At 44.9% G+C, this 12,592-nt stretch overlaps 1 protein-coding gene across 1 annotated transcript in view; it reads right to left on the bottom strand.

Annotated features, from left to right (window-relative positions):
• Positions 1-281: 281 nt before the first annotated feature.
• The window catches only part of MAP3K15 (mitogen-activated protein kinase kinase kinase 15), a 165,864-nt gene continuing 153,553 nt past the window's right edge, over positions 282-12,592 (bottom strand). The window contains 5 exon segments of the mRNA XM_065411146.1: positions 282-363; positions 1,344-1,420; positions 1,500-1,597; positions 1,863-1,975; positions 8,660-8,873. Of these exon segments, the coding sequence (XP_065267218.1) occupies positions 282-363; positions 1,344-1,420; positions 1,500-1,597; positions 1,863-1,975; positions 8,660-8,873 (584 nt within the window).

Genomic DNA, 12,592 nt, shown 5'->3' with positions numbered 1-12,592 from the left:
ACATTGACAGATGCATTACATAAATAATGCACTTAATTTTTACAAATAATTTGTAAGATTAGCGAGTGGTTTTACAGAAGTTTCAACACCTGGTATCTAATGGGCAAAAATCACAAACGCCCTCTTAAAGAAAGCTGTGCTTATGTCCATTGTGCATTACATTTTGAAGTTACAGTGATAGACCATTTAGCTGTGCAAAATTGCAGGACCAATATACAACAATCTAATAATTTAAGGATTACTTGGAATGTATTTTCTGCCTGCTCAACTGTGAGAAAGAATTAACTGTTGGTTTCTGGGGGCTTATTAGCCATTTTTCTGTGGTTTAATATTGCATTCCAAATTCTGCAGAGAAGACCACCACTATAAAGATGAAATGAAAATAGGGAACAACATTGAATTAGAAACTATATTTAAAATTCCAAAATATTATGCCAATAGTAATTGCACTCTTGGAAAGTGTTAGAGAATTTTTTTTAAGTGCCTGTGTGTGATCTCTCCTAGGGAACAGGAAATTCCAAATAATGATAGTGGGGAGAGCTGGCCAAAGCAAGCTGGGGATGATGATTTTCATCTATCACTAAATATATCGAAGACTGTAAATAGTTTGTGCATAATTACCAAATATTTACTCTTCCTCAGCTAGTAAGGAATTCAATCAATGTGAACTTTCTGGAATGACAACCTAGACAAGCCACCCATAATGGCCCTCATGTCAAAGAAAGGAAGACTATGTAAAGAAAACTCCACTTAACATTAAGTCTGTGGCATCCTAACTGTTTTAAACTTGCCCCAGTGATCCTGCATGTAAGTGTCCCTTGTGTCATAGGCCTTAACACCTACATCAGGGCTCGACAAGATAAGCACCCTGGCGGGCCAGGCCGGTTTGTTTACCTGCCGCGTCTGATCGTGGCTCCCACTGGCCGCGGTTCGCCACTCCAGGCCAATGGGGGCTGCGGGAAGTGGCACAGGCCAAGGGATGTGCTGGCTGCCGCTTCCAGCAGCCTCCATTGGCCTGGAGAGGCGAACCGCAGCCAGTGGGAGCCGCGATCGGCTGAACCTGCGGACACGTCAGGTAAACAAACCGGCCCGCCAGGGGGCTTACCCTGGCGAGCAGCATGCCACAGGTTGCCGACCCCTGACCTACATGTTTACTATAATAGCAAGAACCCTTTGTGCAATGAAGCTGTGAGAGCTTATTTAATAGAAAATTAATCTTTACAAACTCATTCTTTGATAAGGACCACTACAGTGATCCTTGATATCTTTATGTTAAGACCAATAGAATGGCAAGCAGGTACTCTGGCAAACACATTTCTGGCAGTATTCAAACATTGCCTTACCGTAGTCGAAGGTATCTCAAGTCATCCTTAGTGATATCATTAAGGACATCATTTAGTGTGTAATCCTCTTCAGCAAACTGAAAGACAGAGTTGTTCCTAAATTAAGTTATGTTATTTCATTGAAACCAAACAGATTGTTAATTTTTGTTTTTTTACCCTCTCAATTGCATCTGAGTCAGCTCCTTGTTGTCTTAACCAGTCTAGAAGCTCCTGGTCTACATTCTGTACAGGAGCTCCTGGAGGCCTTTGAAATTCTGTAATAATTTAAATATGTAGGTTAACAGGTCAACAATATGTAGAATTGTACAGCTGTATCGGTATTTTCTAGGGCAAAAATAGTTAGCCTCAGCAACCTATGTCTGTGGGCCACAGATTTCTTCTTAGACTATTCCAAGGCCAAAAACACAATCATGCAAAATTATTTAGCGAGTCCCATTTAATAAGCTGATTCAAGCAGAGGTTTTGGTAAGCATTTGGAACTGAGTGCATAGCAATCTATAGAAATATAACCCCTCCTACCTGCAGGCTTGGACTGTAACTGAAGCAGGTGTAACTCTTGGGTTTTCTGCTCTAGAGTTTGCCGTAAGAGGGTTTGATACTCTCTCTCCTTCTGAACCAAGACTTCCAAAAGCCTACCAAACATGACCAAAGTCGGAGATAGTCAAATTGAGAATAAAATCTGTATTCATATTTATTAAATGTCCCAAAGAGTATCTTGAGTACTTTCAAGAAATACCAGTATTTACACAAGAGCTAATATGTACACATTTCTGAGTTAATTCTCCTACACAAACAGCCAAACAAAATCCAGTCTAATTCCTAACCCAGAGTTGAAATCCTTTCCTGTAAACATACAAATACAGTAACTGTAGTCAAATATTCTAGGAACTATTTTCCTTTTAACAACTAATTAAGTAATTTTGGTTTGACATTTTACAGTCTGAAAACTAGGATAAAAGTGGCGTTAAGAGAGATTTATCCTGTCTAACAAATCATGTTTCGTAAGGTCTTTGGTGCAGAGAGAGAGTGGAAAAGGATGTTTCAGGTTGACAAGTGTCAAATAATTTTGTCTCCAATATTACTAAAATTTATAGTTTAGAGAAACAAGAAAGGATAGGACAAATTTTAATGATGTGCCAAAGCAGCAATGGGCCTCCCACTATTTTAATCACGTGGGGCTTTTTGCCAGGCCTTAGGGGACACCAAAATTATAAGCACGCAAAATCACAATTATTGACTTTACTAATAAAATTAAAACTAAACAATCAAGCAATAACCGTTACTTCAGTTAGTCTTTTAATATGTGGAGAATTAACAAGATTACACCTTTAAGAGTGGGCCTGCCTCTAAGTAGGGGAGTTCATCTCTTGCTAAATTAAGACCAAAGTACATTATTCCCCAAATTAGTATTGAGTCCAGCCTCAGTGTAAAACAGCTTCTAGAAGGGTAAATGAACTTTAAGGGTGAATCCTGTTTGTGCATCTATAAACTGTTTTATGATGATATACCAAAGGTAAGTGATCAGAGGCTAAGTCTTATGAACCCAAAGAAAGTGTTTAAATCAGTTACTCAAAAGAAGCCATTCACGGAGCTGTCTTGAGACAGACAAAATAATCCAGAATCTTAAACCCAAAGTAAATCCCACTTTTTTGCTGTTTGCCAAGGTTAGTTTATGGCTCTGTAGGAATGCATAGCCTAAACAATCTTGTTTTTAACAAGAGAAGCTGTTAATACCCTAAGTTACAATTGCAGTGCAATATTCTGAAAGTCACTGCAGGAAAAATTTAATTTTTTTGTCAGTTCTTTTGGTAAATTGCATCTCACTCATCGTGCTGAACTGGAAGGTTGCTGCATCTCAGTGCTGTTCTGTGGCGTCTTTCTTTGTTAGCTGTCCAATTGCTGTTATTGCCTGCTTGCAGAAGTGTCAAACAGGCTGAGTGTGGGGAGTGTGCTTCTGAGAGTTGCCTGCTGAGGTTGAGAGACATGAGCATAGTGCTACTGGTTGCTCAGCACAGCGAGATTTTATATTCTTTCCATAGTCTTACTGAAGGAGGAAAACATCCTTCTTTGACTGGATTAGCTGCTGTCATCCTTTCATTGACTCAGTGCCTTCATGGATTGGCTATAGCAACATCTTCTGCTACTGTCTATGCATCAGGGTAGTAATTTTTCTTCCATTCATTGACTATGTTGACTTTAAAGATGCTCTGAGAACTTTCCAACAAAGTTGAAACTCTTTTTCTTGCATATCCCTTGAATTCCTTTGGGGGTTTAAAAATTGAGATTCTACTTCAAAGGGGTCCAAATATCCTTTTGTCATATGTAAAGGTCTTACAGCTCTCAAAAGTCTTTTTTAAACTTCAGCGTCCTGAAAATTAAATAGCCATTCAAGAAGGCACTCTTGGTAAGTAATTTGCCCAAGCAGTGCCAGATGCCTAGTTCCACACATTAATATAAATAATTCTCTACTAAAGTGGCTTTTTACTTTAGTAACCAGTTATAGCATCAAATGATCTTGCTATAAAATCTCTATTCACACAACATTTGCAAATACATAAGGCGCTTAATCATCACTAAGTATTTGTTGGGGTTTTAAAATGAAGGTGTTTGCTTTGGTGAGAAGGCCCATATGTATGGCTCCTGATAACAGTGCATCCCTGAATATTCCTACAAAGTCTTTTGCTTTAGACAAAACTCAGACTTGTATCACGTACCAGAGAGCTGCACTTGGGTCTTCGAACACACAGTTTTGCTGGTCTGCTGGCCCTTTTGACCAAAATGGTCCTTCGATTGAAGATTGACAATTTGCAGTACATTTTCAACTTGCAATTTAAAAACCTCTTACTAAATATTGTATACAAAGAACAAATCAAACTACTGTGTTATATACACATTTCAAAACACAGCATAAAAGTTAAAGGAAAACAAATTATAAAAGCTGCATTTCAGAGCCTGTGTAAATACACCTGGAGGTTTTGACAGGGGGTGGGGGTTATTTTATTATTATTATTTTTTACACCCTGGGAGTCTGTGCTGTTGACAAATCAGACTTTCTGGGGCCTTCACCTTGACTGAATTTTAAGAAAGCAAGTTTGTAATCACCCAACATCGTAAGTGTAACTTATTGAGTGACTGTCCACATGCATTCCACTTCTAATGTCCGTGCACCTCATAGGCGAGAGACTGGAATAGTTTTGAATAGCAGTGCCTGCTGGGGCCGAGCCTGTGCCCTGCATGCCCTCTGGCATTCATAAAGGGCAGGGTAGCTGTAACTGCACTCCAGTTCCCTCTGCCTGCCAAGGGCTGTGACACAGAACACGGGTAGGGTTTGCATCTCTGTACACTATGTCAGCGGTTCTCAACTGGGGTGAGCCCTTTCAAGGGGGCTGCAGGGCCCCGCAGCTGAAGCCCCGATCCCCGGAACCCCCTGGGACTAAAGCTAGGCGATGCGGGGGTGAAGCCCTGGTGCTCCCTGTGGGGCAGAGTTGGGGACAGGGAGGGCATTGCTGCCCCCCCCCCCAAAAAAACTGCAAGGCAAAAGCACGGCAGTCCAGGGGGCAGCTCCACACCCCCCAACAATCTCTTCTCCCCACCCCCCTGGCCATGTCGGAGGCGGGAAGCCGGAGCCAGGCAGCTGCTTCTCCAGCTGGTGTCATGGAGCAGTTAGCAGCAACAGTAGTGTTCCCTCTTCTCCTGCTGGTGCCTCAGCTTGAAGCTGCTCCTCAGCTCCCAGCCCCCTTTGCTCCCACAGAAGCAGCCAGTAAGAGCTGCGCCGCCCCCCCCCCCCTCCCCAGCTCCATGGCTGGCAAAGCCCTCCAAGAAAAGGGACCGCAGGGGAGTCCTCCCAGCACACAGCCCCTACCCCCTCCCTACACCCTGAGCTACCCCTCTGCCCACTCGCAGCTCCCTAGCCACCCCTCTCCCTGCACCCCGAGCTACCGCCCTGCCTGCACACAGCCCCTAGCTGCCCCCCACCCTGCACTCATAGCCACCCCGTGTGCACACAGCCCAAGCTACCCCCTCCCTGCACCCAAAGCTGTTTTCAAACATTTTGAGCTAAGCCACCCACTTTTGAGTTTAATTTTTGGTTGCATCCCCCAACACAGACAGCCTGGGTGGCCTGTTGAGGTGAGTCAGGGGGTGGAGGTGGCACTCCTTCCCTGGACCCCACCATGCGGAGGTGGCTCGCATCCTGCTGGCTCCGCGCCCCCCCCCCCCCAATAAGAAGTCAAAACTATACCTATGCCCAAGGCCCCTGCCCCCCCACTGGGCCCTGACATTTTTATAGCATATGGGGGGGGGGGAACGTCAGAGAGAAAAGGGTTGCGAACCCCTACACTGTCATTTATCTTCTAGCTAGTTATAGTTAGTTTAGTCTCATTATTTCCCTGCTCCCAAAGAAGAAAACGGGATGGCACCTCAACCTGGACCTCTGACAACTCAAGTTCATCTATTGGTTCACGTTCAGGATGGTAACCCTAGTGTGCATAATCCCCATGCTGGATCCTCAAGACGGGCTCTTGGCTTGCAAGGTCAGAGTGCAGTCTACCCGGCTCACAGAAAAGACATCAGGTTTCTTATGGGAAAGCCTTATTACCACTACAGGCTCATTACCTTTGGCCTCGTCACTGAATGCCTGGTTACACATCTGAGAAGGCAAGGAATTAAAGTCTACCCCGGATTGGCTGATTCGAGGTCAGTCATCTCCGCATGTGAATGACTCCATTTGAGTACTTTTGGTTCTCTTTGCCACAACGTGCCTCAGATTCAACAGACCAAAGTCTACTTTCATCCCTGTCCCCAGCATAGAATTCATGGGAGCTGTACTGGACTCCTTACTGGCAAAGGCCTATCAGCCCTGGCACAGCTTTCTCGCCATTCACAACCTCGTCAAACAGCGTCCATCTCAGCTGACAACATCAGCCCAGAACCTGTTTGAAATGCATCTCATGCCATGTGAGACAGGTTGCCAGAGTTTCCCTGCACTGCATGCAAAGATGATTGAGATAATCCCCTGGCAGGGTGGTAGCTCGGGATGGGGGAGGGGAGACTAGGGGCTGTGTGCAGGCAGGGGGGTAGCTCAGGGGGTGGCTGGGGCTGTGTTCAGGCAGGGTAGTAGCTCAGGGTACAGGCAGTGGGGTAGCTAGGGGCTGTGTGCGGGCAGGGTAGTAGCTCAGGGTACAGGCAGTGGGGTAGCTAAGGGCTGTGTGCAGGCAGGGGGGTAGCTTAGGGTGCAGGAACAGGGGTAGGGGCTGTGTGCTGGGAGGACTCTCCTGCGGTCCCTGTTCCCGGCGGATGGCTGTAACTGCACTCCCGTTCCTTCTGCCTGCCAGGGGCTGAGATACAGAACACGTGTAATGTTTACGTCTCTATATAGTGTGTCATGTTAAAGGTCATGACAGTGTACAGAGGTCACCATTCCCCAAGGGGTCCTCTCCTATGATTGGTTGAAAGACCCTCTACATGTCTCCAGCAGTGTCCTGCTCCACACCTCTCTCCAGCACAAAACTAGTGACAGACTTGTCCATAGTAGAATGGGGACTGCATCTAGGCCATCAGACCCAATGCCTCTGCTCCCCCAGGAGGCCAATATTCACTTAAACATCCTGGAATTGAGAGCCATTTGGCTAGTGTTCATAGCTTTCCTCCTGATGCTTCAAGGTGTGTCAGTATTATCTGGACAAAACAGTCATTTAAGAACTCTCCTAGATTGTTCCTATCATTTGCTCACAGAACGAGGCGGGGTTAACCTATCTCCACCTAAAAACTGTCAAAATGGGTCTCTGACTGCATTAAGGCATGCTATGTGGTGGTACATTGAGGCCCAGTAGGGTACATTTGGACCCATTCCACCAGAACTTGGGCAGCTTCTGCAACTTCCCTGAAAGGCATCCTAATCATAGAAACCTGCAGCGTAGCTACCTGGAATTCAGTTCACACTGTCACCCCACACTATTTGCTGGTGAACAGCTCCAGCTCTGACACTCATTTCAGCAGAGCTGTCCCGCAGTCATTATTCCAGTAAACTCAGAGCACCTGCCTCAAGCAGTAACTCATGTCCTGGAGAGGCACCGGAAGTGATATCCATGTGGGCAATCACTCAAAGAAGAAAAGTTACTTATCCTACAAAAACTGATTCCTCAGAATGTGTTGTCCACATGCATTGCATGGTCCACCCTCTTTCCCAGCTACTGTACAATCCTTGCCCCCACTGGATTCAGCATTAGCAAAGGAACTGGAAAGCAGTTGCTGGCAGCTATCCCATTCTTTACACACTCAGTTACGAAGCACCAGAGGACACATGCACGGCCTCACTGGACGTTGCTCCTCAAAGAGTCCAATCTCAAGCTACACCGGAAGTGGAACACACATGGACAACACATCTTAAAGAACCACAGCGCTTTACTGTACAAAACCATAGTTATTATGGGGTAAAGAACCGTTCTGTCATTAATAAGAATTTTTACATCAATATTGAGTTTTCTCCGCCGTGAAAGACTGTCTTCCCTTTATGTTTGCACAGCACCTGGCCTACAGGGCCCCAATCCTGATTGATTATTTTTATCGTAACGGTGCCCAGAGATCCTAAAGTTTTAGTAATTCAACAAATCAGTGCATTCCTTATTTTACTGTGTAGTCCCATATTAAGCCTGTGTTAACAGAGCTGCAGCTTTTACAGTATCATCTATTGACAAGGACTCCAGATTTTTCATTACTGGGGCGAAGGGGCTGATGTGAGTCCTACTGTATAGGAATATATAAAACCTTCTGAATGGTCTAATACAGATTGTGTCCTCACCACTGGGCGTTACATCCTGAGTTCTTAGACCAGTAATTGTGTGTGATTATCTGGAATTTTCTGACGTGAAATTTAGACACCTGGTGAATGAGAACTTCTCATTTTAGTTGCCACTACTCCACAACAGTGGTGAGAAAACAGAAGTTCAGCTCACACTGGGAATCCTGTGCTTATATTTAATATTCAGTGTTTGGCACTCTTACTTGAGAACTCTTATTTACAAATAAAAAGTGTGTGTCAATGCTTAGTGGGAATCCAACATTTTTTCGGTGTACTTTCTGTGAACTGAAAGATCCTGAGCTGTGTTGTAAGATTTGGTGAAAGTGCCTATATATATTGCTGAGTACCTTTCTGAGACCACTTGGTGAACTCCTGCAAATTCTACTTTGACTAGAGGATCCTGTGGTTGGATGAACACATGCCTATGAATAAACATTCTTTTTTGAGTGTGTTGTTTATTCTTGAAGGTTTTTTGAAGACCACATGAAAAAAAGCATAGTTCTACAAGAGAAGTTACCTGTTCGTCTCTTGTTTAAGTTTGGCTAGCTGCAGATTAAGATGTTGCTGCTGTGATTCATGTGACACCACGGAACTGAGTGTGCTCACTCCAGATGTGACAACTGGCTCCTCATTTCCATTTTGTTCCATTGGGTGGCAATCATCTTCTACTTCATCGGCATCTTTTTCCACTCCTTCAGTCTCTGAAGCTGGCTCAAAGTGAGCTTGAAGCTCTGCACAAATCAATGAAGAAGTCAATTTAGTACCACATACCCTTGCTTTTTTGGGGGTAGTGAATGTGGGAAAACCACAGGAAAGCAACACTTTTTCTGGACATCTTATGGGTGGCACATTTCCTCTTTAACTGAAAAAAGCTGAGTAAAGTAGTGATGAGATTTTATCCTGATGCTTTCCACATGGTATGTACTTTCCTATGGTGTTTAATAAGGGAGATACCAGTAGCTAGGAGTGAAATGTAACCTTGGCAAATATTAACACATGATAGCATTAGTCTCTTACATTAATTGAACCACAGACTTTGTGGCACCATTTCCAAACAGGCTTAAACAACAGCAGTGGCAGTATTAGTGCATTCATCTGAGGATAGGTCCCTGTTTGTATGGCGTTCACAATCTTACTTGTCTATAAAATGACGGGTGCACTGATGATGTAGCAGAAGTAATAAATAGCGTAGACAGGCGATAGAGACTCAGGATTCTGTTTACATAATGGGGGAACAGAGTTGCTTTTAGAGGAAGAAGAATTCCAGAAAAGTCTGGTTACTTACTTTGTGCACTAACTGGCATTCTTCGAGATGTTTTGTTCCTATCTGTATTCCTTCTGAACTGCACATTTGCTCCATATGCCTGAGACTGGAAGATTTTCACTAGCAGTGTCCATTGGCTCATGCCTGCACCCTTCTCCTTCTGCTCCAAACCAAGGGTACAAGGGGTGATGTGGACTGACTGCCTCTCCAGTTCCTTCTCCACAGCAAATAACCTTAGGATAAGGATCTGAAGCAGAGGTGGGCAGTGGAATACACACAGGGACACATCTCAAAGAACTCCACTTGCTGTAAAAGGTAAGCAACCAGACTGTCTTCTTTGAATGATGGTCCCTATGTGTATTCTGTTTGAGGCGACTCACAAGCCGTACTCATTGAAAAGGAGGGTTTGAGGAACCCTGCTGTATCACAGACTGAAGGATACATCTGTAGAACCTTGTACCAGGGCAAAATGTCTCAAAGGTATGCACAGAGCCCCACGCTGCTGCTTTGCAGATCTCTAGAAGAGGGCCATCTCTACATGAAGTTGCAGATCTACACTGGGCCCTGGTCAGGCGTGCTCTCTCACGCAGGACGCATCCCAAAATCATTTAGGAAGTCTCTGTGAGGAGATCGCCAAATGTATGAGGGGGGAAGCAAAGGAGACAAATAGTTTAGGAGATTTCCTGAAAGACATTGTCCACTGTAGGTAAAAGGTCAAGGCTCAACGGACACTGTCCTCTCTGGTGGCATGGGGCTCTGGATAGAAGACAGGTAAGTGGATGACCTGAGTCAGATGGAATTATGAGATTACTTTTGGATTGAATTTAGAATGTAACCTCAGGGAAACTTTATCCTTATGGAAGGACATATAAGGTGGGTCAACCGCAAGGGCCCTCAGCTCACCTACTCTTCTGGCTGAGGTGGGCAACTAGATGGGCAACCTTCACAGATAGAGGAGTGAAGGGACATGACGCTAAAGGTTCGAAGGGAGAATTTGTTAATGCTGACTGGACTAGATTGAGGTCCCATGTCAGTACTGGGGAAAAGGATCTGACAAGTCCCTTCAGAAACCTGACTATAGTCGGGTGGGTGAAGACTGAATATTTGTCCATTGGAGGGTGAAAGGCACTAATGGGTGCCAAGTACACTAGAGAACTTTGATGTTTTCAGAGACAGGAGGTCGGTCATAATTGTAGGGAGTCTTGGAATTGATGCCATAAGGAGAATTTCTTCCATTTTGCTGCTTAGCATTTTCTGTTATTGCTGAGGATGGACTGTACAATCTCCAAGCATGCTCTAAGTTCATCATCCATCCAAATATCAGCGAAGGGAATGTCGCTCGAGTCCTTAAGGGTATAAGGGTATTATATAATGGTTAGTCCGTCTTCTCAATGAATAGGTTATTTCCCTTGAAGGGCAGCTCTTCCAGGGTTGATTGGGCTTCTTGGGGAAATCTGGAGGATTGGAGTCACAAAGCCATTTCATGACTACAGATGGTGCCATTGAGTGGGAGGCTGTATCTGCTGCATCTACCAAAGCTTGGAGGGCAGACCTGGCTAGCATTTACCTTCTTTGATGATTGTATGGAATTGAAGTCTGTGTTCTTGAGGCAGCCTGTTGAGAAATTTAGAGAACGGATTATAATTTATAAACTCATACTTTGCCATTAAAGCCTGACAGCTTGCTATGCAGAACTGTAAACTTGTGGAAGGGAAGTTCTTTCTCCCAAAGAAGTCTAGACATTTGGCCTCCTTATTGTGGGTGTAGATCTGGGTTGATATTGCTTGTTCCGTTCAGTGACAGCCTGCACCACTAGAAGTTCAGAGTGGGATGCAAGAATAAAGTATTCTGCCACTTTAGATGGTATAAAATATTTCTCCTTTGTTTTTTTCAGAGTGGGAGTACAGATGGCTGGAATATGCCAGACCATCTTGGCTAGTCCTAATATAGCTTCATTGATAGACAATGCCACCTTACTAAGATCTGAACTTTGAAGGATATCCAAGTAATTTATGAGGGATGGCCTATGCTTCTTCCAGGGGGATATGAAGCATGTCTGCAGTTCTCCTTAGGAGATCTTGAAATTGCCTATAGTCATCAGGTGGTGAGGCTGGTGTGACTGTCTCATCTAGTGAGAACAATGATATCCCCACAGTGGCTAGTGGCTCTGCCTTGTTGAGTTGTTTCTCTTCCTCAGAGCATTCCTGAATGGATTGGGGTTCTTCACAATGCAGGGGTACATGCCTCAACTTGCATTCTTGTCTGTCTGTATTCAGGATGTCTCATATAGGGATCCCCGGGACCCCAATAAAGCCATTGAGAGAGTTCATAGGGATAATGGGGTGGTCTCCAGGGAGAACGGTATTACTGGTCCCAAGCCAGGTCCTGTGGGAGTGAGAAGGTGCCCATGAGATTTTAGAGCCTCTGCTGGAGCTGACTTCCTGTCTTGATAAGACTGGTAAACTCTCCCCACTAATCCCAGGCTTGCTGGAGGAGCACAAGACCTCTGTGTCCATGGGCAGGGCCGTTAGTACCAGTGATGGTCTTACTATGCTTCCACTGGTAGATGGTACCAATGAGTGACGAAACAATGGTGTGAGGACAGAATCAGTGATTCTGGGTCTGCAGACTGTAAGATCCTCCAGGATAGCATATCTGACCACTGATGCTGGTGGGCTTCTCTCTCTTGGTGGCACTGGCAGTGCCAGTTTTGAGCAGACAGTGGTTCTCAGTACCAATGAATCCTTCTCCATGCAAGTCAGCATTTGTGTAGGAGTTGTCCACCCACTCCTTTCACTCGTTGGTACACAGGACGGTCCTGCTCCTTCAGTGGTTGATGGTTTCGGGGCACTTTTGCCTCTCGAGGCCATGGAACTGGCACTGTGCTCCTTAGGACCTCCTGACACACCCGTATTGGGGTGCAGAGTGTCACCCAACATAGAATGCATTGGGGAAGAAGTCCTCTCCTTAGAGGGGGATTTCTCACATACATCTTGTGAGAGTGTTTACTCTTACCTTTCTCATGTCTGTCCTGTTTGCTAGAGTCCTTAATTCTGTTCCCAGTGTGGACACAACCACGCTCTAAGACTGCTTCTCGGTGCCTCTGCCCAGTGTACGTGAGGTCTGATGGGCCACAGTTGGACTGTGGCCTCCTTGAGCGATCCATCAGCAATGTTTGAAGTCAGA

This window comes from Emys orbicularis, chromosome 1 (genome assembly GCF_028017835.1).
Source record: "Emys orbicularis isolate rEmyOrb1 chromosome 1, rEmyOrb1.hap1, whole genome shotgun sequence".
Taxonomy (NCBI): domain Eukaryota; kingdom Metazoa; phylum Chordata; order Testudines; family Emydidae; genus Emys; species Emys orbicularis.
The sequence above is the reverse complement of the archived record's forward strand: the minus strand, read 5'-3'. Positions and strand labels throughout refer to the sequence as shown.